Source organism: Triticum aestivum, chromosome 7A, assembly GCF_018294505.1.
Source record: "Triticum aestivum cultivar Chinese Spring chromosome 7A, IWGSC CS RefSeq v2.1, whole genome shotgun sequence".
Taxonomy (NCBI): Eukaryota; Viridiplantae; Streptophyta; class Magnoliopsida; order Poales; family Poaceae; genus Triticum; species Triticum aestivum.
Genome location: NC_057812.1, coordinates 223,699,507 through 223,717,568, shown reverse-complemented (window position 1 = coordinate 223,717,568; position 18,062 = coordinate 223,699,507). Strand labels below are relative to the sequence as shown.

The 18,062-nt window shown below is 51.4% G+C and overlaps 1 protein-coding gene across 1 annotated transcript; it reads left to right on the top strand.

Annotated features, from left to right (window-relative positions):
- Positions 1-14,187: 14,187 nt before the first annotated feature.
- LOC100037573 (fasciclin-like arabinogalactan protein 7) lies at positions 14,188-16,257 on the top strand. Its single transcript, XM_044570836.1, has 2 exons — positions 14,188-14,391; positions 15,247-16,257. The coding sequence occupies exon 2, from the start codon at positions 15,277-15,279 to the stop codon at positions 16,072-16,074; it is 798 nt and encodes a 265-aa protein (XP_044426771.1). The 5' UTR covers positions 14,188-14,391; positions 15,247-15,276; the 3' UTR covers positions 16,075-16,257.
- The last annotated feature ends 1,805 nt before the right edge of the window (positions 16,258-18,062 follow it).

Genomic DNA, 18,062 nt, shown 5'->3' with positions numbered 1-18,062 from the left:
CCAGAAATTAGTAAATCTTTAGAAAATCATATCTTTTAATCCGTAACTCGGATTAAATTATTTTCAACATGAAAGTTGCTCAGAACGACGAGACGAATCCGGACACGCAGCCCGTTCGTCCGCCACACACCCCTAACATATCAAACTCGCAAATTCCCCTCTGATTCATCTGTCTGAAAATGCGAAACATCGGGAATACTTTCCCGGATGTTTTCCCCCTTCACCGGTACCACCTCGTACCGTGTTAGGGCACACCTAGCATCACGCTTTTTCATGCCATGCATCTTCATGCATTTGTTTGCTTTATATTTATTGTTTCTCCCCCCTCTTCTCTCACTAGACACCGAGACCGACGCCGCTGCTACCCAGTACGACTACGGTGTTGACGACCCCTCTCTCTTGCCAAAGCAACTAGGCAAGACCTCCCCTTGATCACCAGATATCGCCCACTCTCCTCTATAATGCTTGCATTAGGGTAGTGTAGCATGTTACTGCTTTCCGTTAATCCTATCCTGATGCATAGCATGTCCTTGCTACTATTGTTGTTACCTTTACCTGCAATCCTAATGCTTAGTATAGGATGCTAGTTTATCATCAGTGGCCCTACATTCTTGTCCGTCTGCCATGCTATACTATCGGGCTGTGATCACTCGGGAGGTGATCACGGGTATATACTATATACTTTATACATGATACATGTGGTGACTAAAGTCGGGTCGGCTCGTGGAGCACCCGCGAGTGATTCACGGATTGGGGGCTGAAAGGACCTTTGTCCCAACGGCCCTTTGTGTGGATCTTTGTGGCGAAGCGACAGGGCAGGTTGAGACCACCTAGGAGAGAGGTGGGCCTGGCCCTGGTCGGTGTTCGCGGTTATTTAAAAATAACACGTTTAACGAGATCTTGGTATTTGATTTGAGTTTGGCCACTGGCCTATACACACTAACCATCTATGCGGGGACAATTATGGGCAGTCGACGTCGTGGTATCAGCCGAAGCCTTCGTGACGTCAGCGACTGAGCGGCGCGCGACGGATTGGACTGGAATGCCTGCTAGGCTAGGTCTGCTTCCGGCCGCCCTCGCAACGTGCAGGTGTGCAATGGGCGATGGGCCCAGACCCCTGCGCCATATGATTTAGACCGACGTGCTGGCCTCTCTCTTGTGCCTAGGTAGGGCTGCGACGTGTTGATCTTCGGAGGACGGGCAGGGATCGAGCGTGTTGGGTTATGTGGTGCACCCCTGCAGGGAAGTTAATCTATTCAAATAGCCGTGATCTTCGGTAATAGGACGACTTGGAGTTGTACCTTGACCTTATGACAACTAGAACCGGATACTTAATAAAACACACCCTTCCAAGTGTCAGATACAGCCGGTGATCGCTCTCTCACGGGGAGACGAGGGAAGGATCATCGGTTAGGATTATGCTACACGATGCTACTTGGTGAACTTACCATCTACTCTCTTCTCCTGCTCCAAGATGGAGGTGGCCAGAAGCGTAGTCTACGATAGGACTAGCTATCCCCCTCTTATTCCGGCATTCTGTAGTCCAGTCCACATATGATACCCTTAATCCATTTGATACCAATGCATACATATGTAGTGTAGCTCCTTGCTTGCGAGTACTTTCGATGAGTACTCACGGTTGCTTTGCTCCCTCTTTTCCCCCTTTCTATACCCGATTGCTGCGAACAGACGTTGGAGCCTAGGAGCCAGACGCCACCGTCGACGATGACTACTACTACTCGGGAGGTGCCTACTTCTATGTGCAACCCGCTGACGACGACCAGGAGTAGCTTAGGAGGATCCCAGGCAGGAGGCATGCGCCTCTTTTGATCTACATCCCAGTTTGTGCTAGCCTTCTTAAGGCAGACTTGTTTAACTTATGTCTGTACTCAGATATTGTTGCTTCCGCTGACTCGTCTATGATCGAGCTCTTGTATTCGAGCCCTCGAGGCCCCTGGCTTGTAATATGATGCTTGTATGACTTATTTTATTTGTAGAGTTGTGTTGTGATATCTTCCCGTGAGTCCCTGATCTTGATCGTACACGTTTGCGTGTATGATTAGTGTACGGTCAAATCAGGGGCGTCACAAGTTGGTATCAGAGCCGACTGCCTGTAGGAATCCCCCTTCCACACTCCTTGGCCGAAGTCGAGTCTAGACATTACAAAAACTTTTACTAACATGGTTGTGTGCCTTACGGGCCCACGTCGCCATCTGGGTGGTATTAGGATCTTTTACTCCTCGATTCTTACTCTAGGACTCTCAACTCTCTTCTACTCGGGTTAAACGATTTTTACTAACTCTAACATTAGGATCCCGTGACCACGTTCACCCCAAAGTTGGATAAGCCCTAGTTATTCTTTAGAGTAGTATTTGAACGTTATCCACATTGTCATTTGACTCCTGTGAAAACATCTTTGTTTTCAGATGGAACCCACGAGACAAGTCGTGCGCCACACGACATCCATTGGTGCCTCAGGATCACCTGCTGTGTTGGTTGAGATGATGACCTATCTGGGTTATCGCTGGCACCCTGTGTACACCGTCTACGAGGAGTACCAGGACTTCAACTAGGAGCAGTACCGTGCCACCGTCCACCTCTACTCTCGGGAGTATGACTCCACTATCGTGTTGCACACTGCTCATGGTGTTGGAGTGACTATCGACATGGCGGTCCACGATGCTGCTTATTCTGCTCTGACACGTCTTCGTGGAGAGTACCAGGAGTTGGACACCTCCCCCTTCAGGCACATTGCTATCGCATCTGATGTTGGTGCAGAGGGATACTACACTGTTGCCTACTCCACTGTCACCCGAGAGCCCTTCTACCATCAGAACCTGGTTCTGCATGCTGATGGGCTGGATAGAGCTAACCGAGCTCTTTGCCATGAGTTGTACACCACCCGTCAGCACCTGTACCGTGCTCTGACGCTGTTGCACCCCTTTGTCCGATCTGGTGATCTGTCGCGTTCTGCGATCTACCCTTCCAGGACGGTGATGCCCCAGGGCATTGGCTGGCGAGATGTGGGAGGCTACTCTCCCGCACTTGGTCCTCTCCTGCCACCTGCGCATCGGGTTCCGCACCAGAGTATCCGCGGACCCCAGGCTACTTGTGTGGAGGTCTTCCCTTCGCGTCACTACCAGCTGTCAGGCTACACCTACCTCCACAGTTCCTCCTCGGACTGATGTAGGCTTGCTTGTTAGTGTTAGATGCATTCGCCGCGAGCCTGCGTGCCGCCTATGATGTTCTTAGTCTGTGTACTGAACTCTATGCATGATCTCTTTTGTAAGATATGCCAACTACTATGTAGTGTCTATCGTGTTCCTTTCATTATGCATGTTTCATCATGAATAATTTTTACCCTTGCGAATTCTCAATGCTGAACTACCCCTGTTATATATTAGCAGGATGGTTAGACCAGGTGGTCGTGGTCGTGGTGGCCATGCCCCACCACCGCCTGAGTACATGGCTGGTATGATCCAACAGTTAGAGCTGAACCGCCAATTCATGGAAAATATGATGGCTCAGTTTCCTCGCCCCAATATGAACCAGCAACCAGCCCAAGTGACTCTGTAGGATTTCATGCGACTCAACCCAACGGTGTATCGCAGCTCAACTCAGCCTCTAGATGCTGATGACTGGCTCCATGACATCACCTACGAGATGGAGTCTGCTGATGTAGCCCCTGCCAGCTACGTCACCTTTGCTTCCTTCTTCTTGAAGGGACCCGCTGCTCAATGGTGGGACAGTCACAGGTGTACTCTGCCAGTTGGAACAATCATCACCTGGCCAGACTTCCAAGCTGCCTTCCGTGCTTGCTTCATTCCTCAGGGAGTCATGGACCGTAAGAAGCGTGAGTTCCGCAACCTCACCCAAGGCAACAAAACTGTTGAAGCTTATCAGCGGGAGTTTCTTGACTTGTCCCGCTATGCTGAAGAAGACATTGCAACTGATGCACGCAGACAGGAGAAGTTCCGTGATGGCCTTCAAGCTGACATCAAGCTCGCACTTCTAGTGCATGACTTTGCTGATTTCGCCACCCTGGTGAACAAGGCCATCAATGTAGAAACTGGTCTGCAGGAATACCAGAGCTCTCACAGGAGCAACTGTGACACAGGCTCATCTTCGGGCCCGCCCTCGAAGAAGCGTAAGATATGGATTCTCAACAGCATGTACCAGCCAACCGCACCTGCCCCAAGGCAGTCCTATGCTGCACCTCATCTGTCTACTCCTCCAACTAGGCAGCCAAGGCTTCCAGCCCCACCCCCCAAGCTCCTGTTCCCACTCCCAATAATGGTTTGTGCTTCAGGTGTGGTCAACTAGGACACCGTGCTAGGGAATGCAACCAGAACCAGAATCAACTGGCCCTCCCTGCAGCTGGTCGTGGAAGCAACCAGCCCCGCAACAACAATGCCAAGTCTTATGGTCGTGTTCATGCCAACCACGTTGATCTCAATGAAGTTCTAGACCAGCCCGCTACTGTGATGGGTACACTCCTCGTAAATTCAGCACCAGGATCTGTTTTATTTGATACAGGTGCATCACATTCATTCATGTCAGATGATTTTGCATTCATGCATGGCATTAAAAGCGAGGACATGAACACTTCGCTATTAGTACACACTCCCGCAGGCCAATGTCGGACGTCCCCGTTGAAATCGAAGGACTGGAATTCCTTGTCTCTCCCATCGTACTGAAGTCCTGTAGCATCGACCTCATTCTGGGGATGGATTAGTTGAAAGCGCATACTACTTCTACATTTTGTGCCACTAAGATCATCCATTTGCTACACCCTTCTGATGAAATAATTGCTTACCAAGCTCATCTAGTTCAGAACGCCGAGGCACGGCTTTATGCCTTGAATGTGTTGAATGCTGCACCACTCGAGGGCATTGAAAACATTCCCATCATTCGTGAATTCCAAGATGTCTTGGCAGAAGAACTTCCAGGGATTCCCCCTTCTAGAGCTGTCGAATTCATCATCGACTTGAAACCCGGCACCACCCCTATAGCCAAACGACCCAACAAGATGCCGCCGCATGAACTCATTGAGCTTAAGGAGGAAATCGACAAATCTCTTGTCAAAGGTTTCATTCGCCCTAGTTGCTCTCCTTGGGGAGCACCTTATCTCTTTGTTAAGAAGAAGGATGGGACGAACCGATTAGTCCAAGACTACCGTCCTATAAACCAAGCTACCATTCAGAATAAATATCCTCTTCCTCGGATCAATGATCTCTATGATCAACTGGCTGGTTCCTCAGTGTTCTCCAAACTCGACTTGAGGTTGGGTTACCACCAGATCCGTGTTCGTGAAGAGGATATCCCAAAAACCGCCTTCGTGACTCGGTATGGATCATACGAGTACACCGTCGTGTCATTCGGCTTAATGAATGCTCCCGCCACCTTCTCTCGTCTGATGAACTATATATTCATGGATTACCTCGACAAGTTCGTCGTGGTTTATCTGGATGATATCCTTGTATTTTCCAAGAACAAAGAAGAACATGTTGAACATCTTCGTCTTGTGCTGGAAAAGCTTCGAGAGCATCAACTGTATGCTAAGTATTCCAAGTGTGAATTCTGGCTCCCCGAAGTAACCTATCTTGGGCATGTCATCTCCAAGGATGGTATTGCCGTCAACCCTGAACGAGTTCAGGCTATTCTCGATTGGACTCCTCCGAAGAATGTCAAGCAAGTCCGAAGTTTTCTCGGTCTCGCCAGCTATTGCCGTCGATTCGTCGAGAACTTCTCCAAGATTGCCAGGCCTCTGACTAATCTGTTGCATAAGGGTGTCAAGTTCGAATGGACAGACAAGTGTCAGGAAAGTTTCCAGGCGCTCAAAGACAAGTTGACTTCTGCCCCAGTGCTTGCTCCACCTGATACTAAGAAGGACTTCGTCATTTACTGCGACGCTTCCCGTCAAGGATTAGGCTGTGTCCTAATGCAAGAGCGCAGAGTGATTGCTTATGCCTCTCGTCAACTGCGCCCTCACGAAGAAAACTACCCAGTTCACGACCTCGAGCTTGCTGCTGTCATTCATGCACTGAAGCAGTGGCGACATTACCTTCTCGGTAATCGTTGCGAGATCTTCACCGACCACCAAAGTCTGAAGTATCTGTTTACTCAGCCAGATCTGAACCTCCGTCAGCAGAGATGGATGGAGACTGTTGCAGACTTTGACGTGGGTATATCCTATACCCCCGGCAAGGCTAATGTAATGGCTGATGCCTTGAGCCGCAAGTCTTACTGCAACCACCTCCAGGTTCACAAAGTTCAGCCCTCGCTTGTCGAAGAATTTAGAAAGCTGAACCTTCATATTGTTCCTCCTGGAGCACTCGCTCCCCCTCCCCCAGAGTTCCAAAGATGAATCTTCGTGTTGTTACTAAGGGTTCTCTAAATACCCTGGCTGTCGTACCAGATCTCGTAGCTGGTATAAAGACTATTCAAGGTTATGACTCTGAAGTCCATAAGATTAAACGCCATCTAGCAGAAGGAAAGCCCTCATTCTTCACTATCGCCGATGATGGCGCCTTGTACTTCAAAGGCCGCCTAGTGGTACCACGTTCGAAGGAAAAACCTGGATCAGACTAAAAAGGTTATGAAAGAAGCTCATGATACGCCTCTGTCTATTCATCCTGGTAGTACAAAGATGTACCAGGATATCCGTCAGAGATTCTGGTGGTCTAATATGAAGCAGGACATTGCTCGTTATGTTGCTGAGTGTGACGTTTGCCGCCGTATCAAAGCAGAGCATCAAAGGCCTGCTGGAACTCTGCAACCTATCTCTATTCCTGAATGGAAATGGGACCATGTTGAAATGGACTTCGTCACTGGATTTCCCAAATCGCAGAAAGGTAATGATGCTATTCTTGTCGTCATTGACCGGCTTTCTAAAGTTGCACATTTTCTGGCGGTCAAAGAAACAATCACTGCTAGTCAGCTTGCAACTCTCTACATGTCCAGAATTGTTTCACTTCACGGTATTCCACTGGTTATCAGTTCAGACCGTGGCAGCTTATTCACTTCAAGATTCTGGGCAAGTTTCCAAGAAGCTATGGGAACTCATCTGTCGTTCAGTACTGCGTTTCATCCTCAGTCGCAAGGTCAGGTTGAACGTGTCAACCAAGTTCTCGAAGACATGCTTCGAGCTTGTGTAATTTCCTTCGGCAAGAAATGGGAGGAATCTCTTCCATATGCCGAGTTCTCTTATAATAATAGCTATCAAGCTAGTCTGAAGATGTCCCCCTTCGAAGTGCTATATGGACGAAAGTGTCGAACCCCTCTGAACTGGTCAGAAACTGGGGAACGTCCACTCTTCGGTCCGGATATTATCCAACAGGCCGAAGAACAAGTTCGCATTATTCGCGAGAATCTCAAGACTGCTCAGTCACGTCAGAAAAGTCAGTATGACCGTCATCACCAAGACATGGTCTATCAACCTGGCGAAAAGGCTTATCTTCGAGTTACACCAATGAAGGGTGCTCACCGCTTCGGGATCAAGGGCAAGATAGCTCCTCGCTATATCGGTCCCTTCATTATTCTCGAAAGACGTGGAAAAGTGGCATATCAACTGGAGCTTCCGCCGAACCTTTCCCAGGTTCACGATGTGTTCCACGTGTCACAACTCCGTCGTTGCTTTAAGGATCCAATCTGAGCAGTGGATCATGAAGTGCTCGAATTGCAACAGGACCTCTCCTATAAAGAGCATCCGGTCCGCATTCTCGACCAAGCAGAACGCCGCACATGTCAGAAGGCGATCAAGTTCCTCAAAGTCCAGTGGTCGAATCACTCTGAAGACGAAGCCATTTGGGAACGCGAGGACCGCCTGCGTGATGAATACCCCGCACTGTTTCCTTCTACCTCCTAAATCTCGGGACGAGATTTCTTGTAGTGGAGGAAATTTGTAACGCTCGGATAATTAGGCTACAGTAAAACTCTCCTAATGATGCCATGTCATCTTTGATTACTATTGCTAAACTTTCGTTAGTTCAAACCGATTCAAAAATCAATTCAAAAAAATGGCAAATAACAAAAGTTTTTAAAAGTTGAAACAAAAATGTTCGGTGGTTGCCGAATATTACAAGGGTAATTATAGTAAAGAAAACATATTTTTAGAAAATTCCCCAATGATTTAAAATGAAAAAAACAGTATAGAAAATAAGTAAAAGAAAGAAAATACAAAAAAAGAAAAACTAAAACTAAAACTAGAAAAGGAGAAAGCCCCCCGGCCCCTTGGGCTTCGGCCCACCAGGCCGCAACCGACCGGCCCAGCCGGCCACCCCCCCCCACTCTCTCCTTAAACCCCCACTGACACGCCCCACCCCCCCTGAAATATCTTCCCCCCTCTCCCGATTGGATCGGGATCGGGAGGCCGCTCGATGCCGCCCCGCGCTCGAAGAACGCCGCCTCGCCGGAGCCCCTCCCTCGCTGGACTGCCTCCTCAACCCCGTCGGCCTGCTTCTCCTCCGACGATGCCGTCGTCCCCATCGACCACCTCGCGCCCCACTGCCCATGTCCTACGCCCACCGTGAGCACGAGCCCCTCCCTCTCCTCTCTCCCTCCCGCATCGTGCCCGCGCCCGTCCATGCTCTCGCACGCGCCGCGCCCGTCGCGGCCCCTGCTGGCTGCGCCCAGGCCGCGCTCGGCCATCGCCCGCTGGCGCATCGCCCCCCCCCCCCCCCCCGCGATGCCGCTCCCTCCCTGAAGCTCGCCACGACCCACTATTGCTGCTCGCCGAGGCCGCCGCCCGCTTGCGTGCTCACCCGCACTCTCGCTCTGGCTCGCTGGCGTGCACGCGTGCCCCCACGCGGCCACAGTCGCGGCCCTGCTCGCCCACGTCCCCCGCGCGCCCGCGGCCACCCACACGCTTATCCCGCTCCCCCTCTGCGCACGCTCGCGCTCGCCATGCGACGACCGCGCCCGCCCGCACGCGCTCGGTGCGTGCCTTGCCCCGCTCCGTCCGCGGCCCTCTACCCTTCCCGCTGCCCGGCCAGCCGCGCGCGCCGCCTCCGCAGCTTCCCACCTAGCTGCTCACCGCACCCCTCGTCCGCTCCCCGCGCGCCCCTGCATCCCCGTGTTCCTGATGCTGCGCTGCCGCGGGCCGCTCCTTGTTGCTGCTGCCTGCGCCCGTGCGCCGCGCGCGCCCGCAGCCCGTTGCTAGCTGCCACTGCTGCCCACCTCCACTCGCCGGTGGCTGCTGCTGCTCGCCTCCACTCGTCGGCGGCTGCGGCGCCTCGCCGCTACCCCGGTTGCCTCCTGTGTCGGGCGGCCGGCGCCCGTCGCCCGGGCTCGCCCCATCGGGCGCCCGTGCTTGTAACCCGTGTGCCCGCCCCGCTAAGGCCTTCGTGCCACTGACTAGTGGGGTCCATCCCCTAGGACGGTTTAAAAAAAGGAATTAAATATATATAAATAAATAATTAATAATAAAAATTAATAACTAACTAATTAACTAATTAATTAACTTAATTAATTCTGATTAAATTAACTATTTAAGATTAATTAACCTAACTAACTACTGTTAATTAACTAACAGAGTATGACAAGTGGGACCCACGCGTAAGTTGGACTAAGTCAACGAGACTGTTGACTGCTGACTGGACCTGCCGACTATGCTGTTGACCCAGTCAATGGCCCCATCTGTCACTTTGACTTAGTCAATCCCTGTTGACTGCTGATGTCATTAATCCAATTTCGAATTAAATTAAAGGATTAATTAAATTCCAGAAATTAGTAAATCTTTAGAAAATCATATCTTTTAATCCGTAACTCGGATTAAATTATTTTCAACATGAAAGTTGCTCAGAACGACGAGATGAATCTGGATACGCAGCCCGTTCGTCCGCCACACACCCCTAACATATCAAACTCGCAACTTCCCCCTCCGGTTCATCTGTCCGAAAATGCGAAACACCGGGAATACTTTCCCGGATATTTTCCCCCTTCACCGGTACCACCTCGTACCGCGTTAGGGCACATCTAGCATCACGCTTTGTCATGTCATGCATTGTCATGCATTTGTTTGTATTATATTTATTGTTTCTTCCCCCTCTTCTCTCGCTAGACACCGAGACCGACGCCGCTACTACCCAGTATGACTACGGTGTTGACGACCCCTCTCTCTTGCCAGAGCAACCAGGCAAGCCCCCTCCCTTGATCACCAGATATCGCCTACTCTCCTCTATACTGCTTGCATTAGAGTAGTGTAGCATGTTATTGCTTTCCGTTAATCCTATCCTGATGCATAGCATGTCCTTGCTACTACTGTTGTTACCTTTACCTGCAATCCTAATGCATAGTATAGGATGCTAGTTTATCATTAGTGGCCCTACATTCTTGTCCGTCTGCCATGCTATACTATCGGGTCGTGATCACTCGGGAGGTGATCACGGGTATATACTATATACTTTATACATGATACATGTGGTGACTAAAGTCGGGTCGGCTCGTGGAGCACCCGCGAGTGATTCATGGATTGGGGGCTGAAAGGACCTTTGTCCCAACGGCCCTCTATGTGGATCTTTGTGGCGAAGCGACATGGCAGGTTGAGACCACCTAGGAGAGAGGTGGGCCTGGCCCTGGTCGGCGTTCGCGGTTATTTCAAGATAACATGTTTAACGAGATCTTGGTATTTGATCTGAGTCTGGCCACTGGCCTATATGCACTAACCATCTACGCGGGGACAGTTATGGGCACTCGACGTCGTGGTATCAGCTGAAGCCTTTGTGACGTCAGCGACTGAGCGGTGCGCGCCGGATTGGACTGGAATGCCTGCTAGGCTAGGTCTGCTTCCGGCCGCCCTCGCAACGTGTAGGTGTGCAATGGGAAATGGGCCCAGACCCCTGCGCCATAGGATTTAGACCGGCGTGCTGACCTCTCTATTGTGCCTAGGTAGGGCTGCGATGTGTTGATCTTTCGAAGTCGGGCATGACCCAGCAAAGTGTGTCCGGCCAAATGGGATCGAGCGTGTTGGGTTATGTGGTGCACCCCTGCAGGGAAGTTAATCTATTCGAATAGTCGTGATCTTCGGTAACAGGACGACTTGGAGTTGTACCTTGACCTTATGACAACTAGAACCGGATACTTAATAAAACACACCCTTCCAAGTGCCAAATACAACCGGTGATCGCTCTCTCACAGGGCGACGAGGGGAGGATCATCGGTTAGGATTATGCTACACGATGCTACTTGGTGAACTTACCATCTACTCTCTTCTCCTGCTGCAAGATGGAGGTGGCCAGAAGCGTAGTCTACGATAGGACTAGCTATCCCCCTCTTATTCCGGCATTCTGTAGTTCAGTCCACATATGATACCCTTAATCCATTTGATACCAATGCATACATATGTAGTGTAGCTCCTTGCTTGCGAGTACTTTGGATGAGTACTCACGGTTGCTTTGCTCCCTCTTTTCCCCCTTTCTATACCTGATTGCTGCGAACAGACGTTGGAGCCCAGGAGCCAGACGCCACCGTCGACGACTACTACTACTACTTGGGAGGTGCCTACTACTACGTGCAGCCCGCTGACAACGACCAGGAGTAGCTTAGGAGGATCCCAGGCAGGAGCCCTACGCCTCTTTTGATCTGTATCCCAGTTTGTGCTAGCCTTCTTAAAGGAAGACTTGTTTAACTTATGTCTGTACTCAGATATTGTTGCTTCCGCTGACTCGTCTATGATCGAGCTCTTGTATTCGAGCCTTCGAGGCCCCTGGCCTGTAATATGATGCTTGTATGACTTATTTTATTTGTAGAGTTGTGTTGTGATATCTTCCCGTGAGTCCCTGATCTTGACCGTACACGTTTGCGTGTATGATTAGTGTATGGTCAAATCGGGGGCGTCACATTGGGACAACCCTGCAGGGTATAAACTTTCGAGAGCCGTGCCCGTGGTTATGTGGCGGATGGGAATTTGTTAATATCTGATTGTAGAGAACTTGACACTTGACTTCATTAAAATGCATCAACCGCGTATGTAGCCATGATGGTCTCTTTTCGGTGGAGTCCGGGAAGCGAACATGGTTTTAGAGTTATGTTTATGCGTAAGTAGTTTCATGATCACTTCTTGATCGCTTCTTGCTTCACGATCGTTGTGTAGCTTCTCATCTTACTCTTATTTGCGTATGTTAGCCACCATATTTGCTTATCGCTTGCTGCAGCTCCACCTCACTACCTTATCCTACCCATAAGCTTAAATAGTCTTGATCTCGCGGGTGTGAGATTGCTGAGTCCTCGTGACTCACGGATACTTCCAAACAGTTACAGGTGTCGATGATACCAGTGCAGGTGATGCTACCGAACTCAAGTGGGAGCTCGATGAAGAGCTTGGTCGTTACTATGTGTCTTTTCCGGATGATCAGTAGTGGTGCCCAGTTGGGATGAATGGGGATCTAACATTTGGGGTTGTCTTCTTTTATTTTGGTTCCGTAGTCGAACCTTGATTATACTCTGGATGATGTATGTTTAACTTGTTATTTGTGTGAAGTGGCGATTGTAAGCCAACTCTTTATCCATTTCTTATTCAGTACATGGGATTGTGTGAAGATTACCCATCTTGTGACAAAACCACCATGCATTTATGCCTCTAAGTCATGCCTCGACACATGGGAGATATAGCCGAATCGTGGGAGTTACAATGGGAGAGTTGTTGGTGATGACGATGCCGATGATTTCCCTCTCCGGGAGGAATGTTCCCCCAGCGGAATCGCTCCACCGGAGGGCAAAATTGCTCCTGCCCAAGTTTCACCTCGAGACGGCGGTGCTTCGTCCCGAAAGTCCTCTCCTCATTTTGTCTAGGTCAAAATGACTTATCTACTAGAAGATGGGCACCAGAGGTGGGCCGAGGAGGGCACAACCCACCAGGGCGCGCCTGGGCTCCCCGCGCGCCAAGGTGGGTTGTGCCCACCTGGTGGGCCCCCTTTGGTACTTATTTGCTCCAATATTTCTTATATATTCCATAAAAAATCTCCGTAAAGTTTCAACTCATTTGGAGTTGTGCAAAATAGGTAGCCTAACATAGCTTTTTCAGCTCCAGAATTCCAGCCGTCAGTATTCTCCCTCTTTGTGTGAACCTTGCATATTATGAGAGAAAAGGCATTAGAATTACTCCAAAAAGCATTATTATACATAAAATCAACATAAATAACAGTAGGAAAACATGATGCAAAATGGACGTATCAACCATTATAGGTCAGACTTTGCTGATGGGACCTCAGGCGGCGGCAGGAGGGAGGAGACGAGGAGAGGAGGCCTAGGGCCGGCAACGCGATTGCCCTCGTGTTGCCTAGGGTTGCGACGGGGGGTGGGACAGGGGTGTCTCGCCACCACTACAAAATTCATACTAAGCAATACATCATACCAATTTTTCACTACATGCCATCAACCATACAACCACATTCTATCAATCACTACATGTTTGCACCATCCAAATCAGCATACAACTAAGCATGCAATTTTTTACAGTGCTAAACACAGAGCAACAGAGAGTAATAGAGACATGAGAGGAGGAAACAAAGAAGGCATACAGGAGAAGACGATAGGCAGGGGACTAGAGGAGCTCACCAGCAATGGCAAGGATGGCTCGAGAGACGGGGCGGGAGGAGCTCCTGCATGGCATACTGGAAGGGGCGGCGGGCGCGGAGGTGACGGTGATGGCACATGAGGAGACGGGGCGACTGGGCGCGGAGGTGTCGGGGGTGGCGGTGGCGTGCGGGACCTCCCACCGGTGGATCTAACGATACCAGGGTGAAGTCGCCGGCTGGTTCGAGGTGGCGTAGGGAACCCTAGCTCGAGGTGGCTTCCTGATTGGGGACGGGCGAGTGGGGGAACGAACACGATGCTCTTTTTTTACGCGGTACAGACGCTAGCGCTCATACACTCATCCTTATGAACACGAGCTATGTAGATCGAACATTTTGGGCCTCGCTTGTGTGTCCCAAGTGGCATTTTTGGCCTAAATACTTTGTCCAACAGGGTAGTACTGGTTGAAAACAAATCGTTTTGTTTTGAGGGGTTTGAAAGAAATCGCCAACTTTCGACGATTCTAAAATGCACCGCCATTCTGGGTTGATTGACGATTTTTGGGTAAGAAATGAGCATTTTTACAATTGTGATTTTCCATGCCGTAATTCTTCACTATCAAGTAAAATAACTGGCCCTCACCCAGACGCCGACACAGTAGCCTGCGGCCTCCCTCTCTCTCATCAACAGCTGCCACCTCTCTCTCCTGTCTACTAACTCATCTACAGCTGCCATCCATGATGGCATTATCTTTTACTCTTCCCCATACAGCAACTTTTATATAAACGCACACTCCCTCTTGTCTCTCTCCCCCACCCCCATTCCCACCTCACCCTGTTCGTGCTGCCTTCACTGCTCGCCCGCTCTGCACTCGCTCAGGTCAGTCTCAGTAACCCGTCCTTCACATCTCAATCCAACTCCGTGGCGCAAATGCTCAAATTTCCTTACGCTTTTTTTGGGTCTCCATGTTTTGCAATCTGAGCTTAGAGGCGCTCGATTTTGGAAAAATTAGCATACAGGCGCGTACATTGCTCCATTTGGATCTATCCTCCCTGTTCTTGGCCCAAGGAAGAACAGATCTTCGCGTTCTGTACTTCGTGGCTCTTGTTTTCAGCCGAAGCAACGAAATGCTGGGTAATTTTGCCCCCTGCTCTCGGATTCAGGAATGGGCAATTTATTGGTTTTGCCTGTTCTAGCCATTGTTTTAGCTCTGGAGCAATTTGTTCCATCCATGATGCTGAGATCTGCAGGACGTCAGAGGACTATTCAGTTCATGCTGAGTAGCAGTTTTTGCCGCCTTTTATTTTATCTTTGGTAGGTAGCACATGTTTTGTAATGCCGGTCAATTCTGCTAGATCGGGTCTGGAATGTTTTTTCCCCGCGTCATCTATATTTGTCCCTCTTGGTGATAGGAAATGCCCAGTAAATTAGCTCTTGATGAAAGATCTAATTGAACCACAAATCCTTTCAGATCGAGCAGCTGCATGATTCTTGAAATCTCACTAGTTCATAGTACTGTGAAACGCCTTGCAGTTCTCAGAAATTGCAGAAATCGGAAGAACAGCAAGCTACTGTTCCTGCATAGCCAGGAACCACAATTTAAAATCTCCTATTATTGGCCATTAAATTAAGTAGTTACCGCGTTTTTGTTGGTGTAGACTAGGTAATTCAGGTTCTTGTGAAGCGAAAAGAAAATTCAGTGCTTAATTCTGTCTTGTTCTTGCGTGACCTCAGGGATTTTGGGCAAAGCAGGTGACCTTCAGGATGAAGCTCAGAGCAGGCATTTTGCCCGTGGCCATGCTCGCCATTGCCGTGCTCTCCTCCCCAGCATTCGCGCAGAAGACGAAGAGCCCCCCTGCTCCGCCGGCGGCCGTCCTCCCGCCGTCCCCAGCGCCGGCGCCGGCGCCGCGCCACGTGGACCTCGCGGACCTCCTGAGCGTGGCCGGCCCGTTCCACACCTTCCTGGACTACCTCCAGAAGACCAACGTCCTGGAGACCTTTCAGAGCAAGGCGAACGACACCAAGGAGGGGATCACCATGTTCGTGCCCAAGGACTCGGCGTTCGCGGCGCTGAGGACGACGACGTTCGCCAACCTCACCAGCGACCAGCTCAAGTCGCTGATGCTGTACCACGCGCTGCCCAAGTACTACTCGCTGGCTGAGTTCAACAAGCTGAGCAGCCTCAACCCGGTGGCCACCTTCGCGGGGTCGCAGTACACGCTCAACCTCACCGACAACATGGGCAGCATCCGGATCAAGTCCATGTGGTCCAACCCCAAGATCAGCAGCAGCGTCTACTCCACCCGCCCGGTCGCCGTCTACGAGGTCGACAAGGTGCTGCTGCCGATGCAGATCTTCAAGAGCGACCCGCCGCTGGCCCCGGCGCCCGCGCCCGCCCCCGCCGACGCCAAGTCCTCTGATGACGCGCCTAGCCCGGCGTCGGGGAAGTCGGCGAGCGCGAAGGCCAAGGCGGGGTCCAAGAGCGCGTCGCACCGCGCCGGCGTCAGTGTGGCCAGTTACCTGGCGGTGGCTGTCTCCGGTGGCCTGATGATGCTTTTGTGAGCGAGAGACTAATGAGAGAGGTCGGTGGCGGGGTTCATCCGTGCTGCTTAATTTTTACTACATGGATTGTTGCTGAGTTCATTCTTTGGACATAGTAGGCGTTGTGCTAGGATTTGCATCATATATGCTTCTGTGGTTGGTCCTTGTTGATACTACTTGATATACTACTATTTTGTTTGTGCATGTATGCAGAGAGTATTTCTGTACTCATGGCTCTACAGCTAGTCCCTCCGTTCCCAAATATTTGTCTTTCTAGACATTTCAAATAGTTACAACATACGGATATATGTAGTCATATTTTAGAGTGTAGACTCATTCATTTTACTTCGTATGTAGTCATTTGTTAAAATTTCTAAAAGACAAATATTTGGAAACGGAGGGAGTAGTTGTCATGCACATTTTTTCTTTCGGACATAGGAGGATTAGCTGGAAGTTTTGCTAAAAGACATTTAGATGTGCCATAAGAGCAATTCCAACGCGACGATTCAAATGGGTCAGCTTGACCGTCCAACAGAAGGTTGATCCAAATGTGTCGACGTGAAAAAAAAACAGCTTACAAAAAATAAACATAATTAAATATAAGTGTCCAGTCAATCGCCGGCCAAAGTTTACTTAAAGCTAATTAAACATTAATTAAAACATAAAAAAAAGTTTGCACCGCCCGCATGCTGCCCCAGACGTCATCCGCCTTGCCCTTGCCTTTGACGTCGCCATCGCCGCCGGTGAGGTCGATGAAGACGGGAACAAAGCCAGCCCATCTGAACGCCGCCTGGTATGCTGCGAGGGCAGCCTCCTCCAGCGTCTGCTGGGGCAGCGGCATTGCGGCTAGCCGCGCGCGCTCCTCCTCCTCCTGGAGTCGGAGCGCCTTCGCATCGCGTTGGAGCATCGCCTCGTAGCGCATCTGCCGCTCGCCGTCGGCCTGCTCCTGGCGGAGCCAGTGCGCCTTCCAGCGCTCAAGGTGGGCCACCTCCTGCGTCGGCGTCGCGGCGAAGTGAACAGGAGGCGCGCTCACCCACTCGCGATACTGGCTCGTCCACGTGTAGGCCTCCTCCAGCCAAGTGGATGGAGGCGGGTAGCGCTTCCGCGTCGGCTCTGGCTCCAGCTCCGGCTTCAGCATGGGCTCGACGGGCGGCGACGGTGGCGGTGGCGGCACAAAGAGCGGGATGTGGACGGAGTCCCCCGCCACCGACAGGGCAAGGGCTTGCTCCAGCGCATCGCAGTGCGCGTCCTCCTCGAGACGGCTAGCCTCCAGCGCGTGCTGCGGGGCCTCCTAGAGGGCGGCTTGGTACTCCGCCTCCGCCTCCATTTCCTCTGGCTCTACCCGCGGGGACGGCGGTGGAAACACCGGCGGGACGGCGTCGACGCCTACACGCCGTTGCTCCTGGTGTTCGAGGGCAAACCAAGCCTCCCAGTTGGGAGAGTCGGCTGCGTACTCAGGCATCCGCTGCTGCTCCGGTGTGAGTTGTGCGTGGCGCCTACGCACCTCCTCGCCGTGCGCCCGCTCGGTCGGCGGAACAGCCGGCACCGGGATCCGGTGCGGATCTAGGTACCGGTGGCGCGGCAGCGTGACGTCAGGGGTAGGGCAGCGGCTGCCTGTACTCCCAGTGCTACCGCGCTTGGTGCACCGGGATGTGCAGGCGCCGGCGACCTGGGAGGAAACGCGCCGGCACCGGGGAGGAGGAGGAGGAGCACGGGAGGATGAGGCGCCGGGGGTGCCCTTGCCTTTACCCTTGTCGCTGCTGCTGCCACCAAAGAGGCTCATCGCTTGCTAGGATTTGCTATCGCTGGCGAGGAAGCAAAGGGAGTGGTGGTGGGTCACATGGGGACGGGAGTGGATGAGGCCGGCCCCCGCCGCACGCGTGCTAAAAAAAGGACGCTTCCACTGGTTGACTAGTGGGCCCGCTGTCGGTGGTCGTTACAAATAAGACGACGGGTGGTAGTTGGCTGGCCTACAGGTGGGGCCGTGACGGACGCCAAGGAGATGTGCG

Bases quoted from the DNA above. Each gene is read 5' to 3' on its own strand.
- LOC100037573 (XM_044570836.1), top strand. From the start codon at position 15,277: ATGAAGCTCAGAGCAGGCATTTTGCCCGTGGCCATGCTCGCCATTGCC.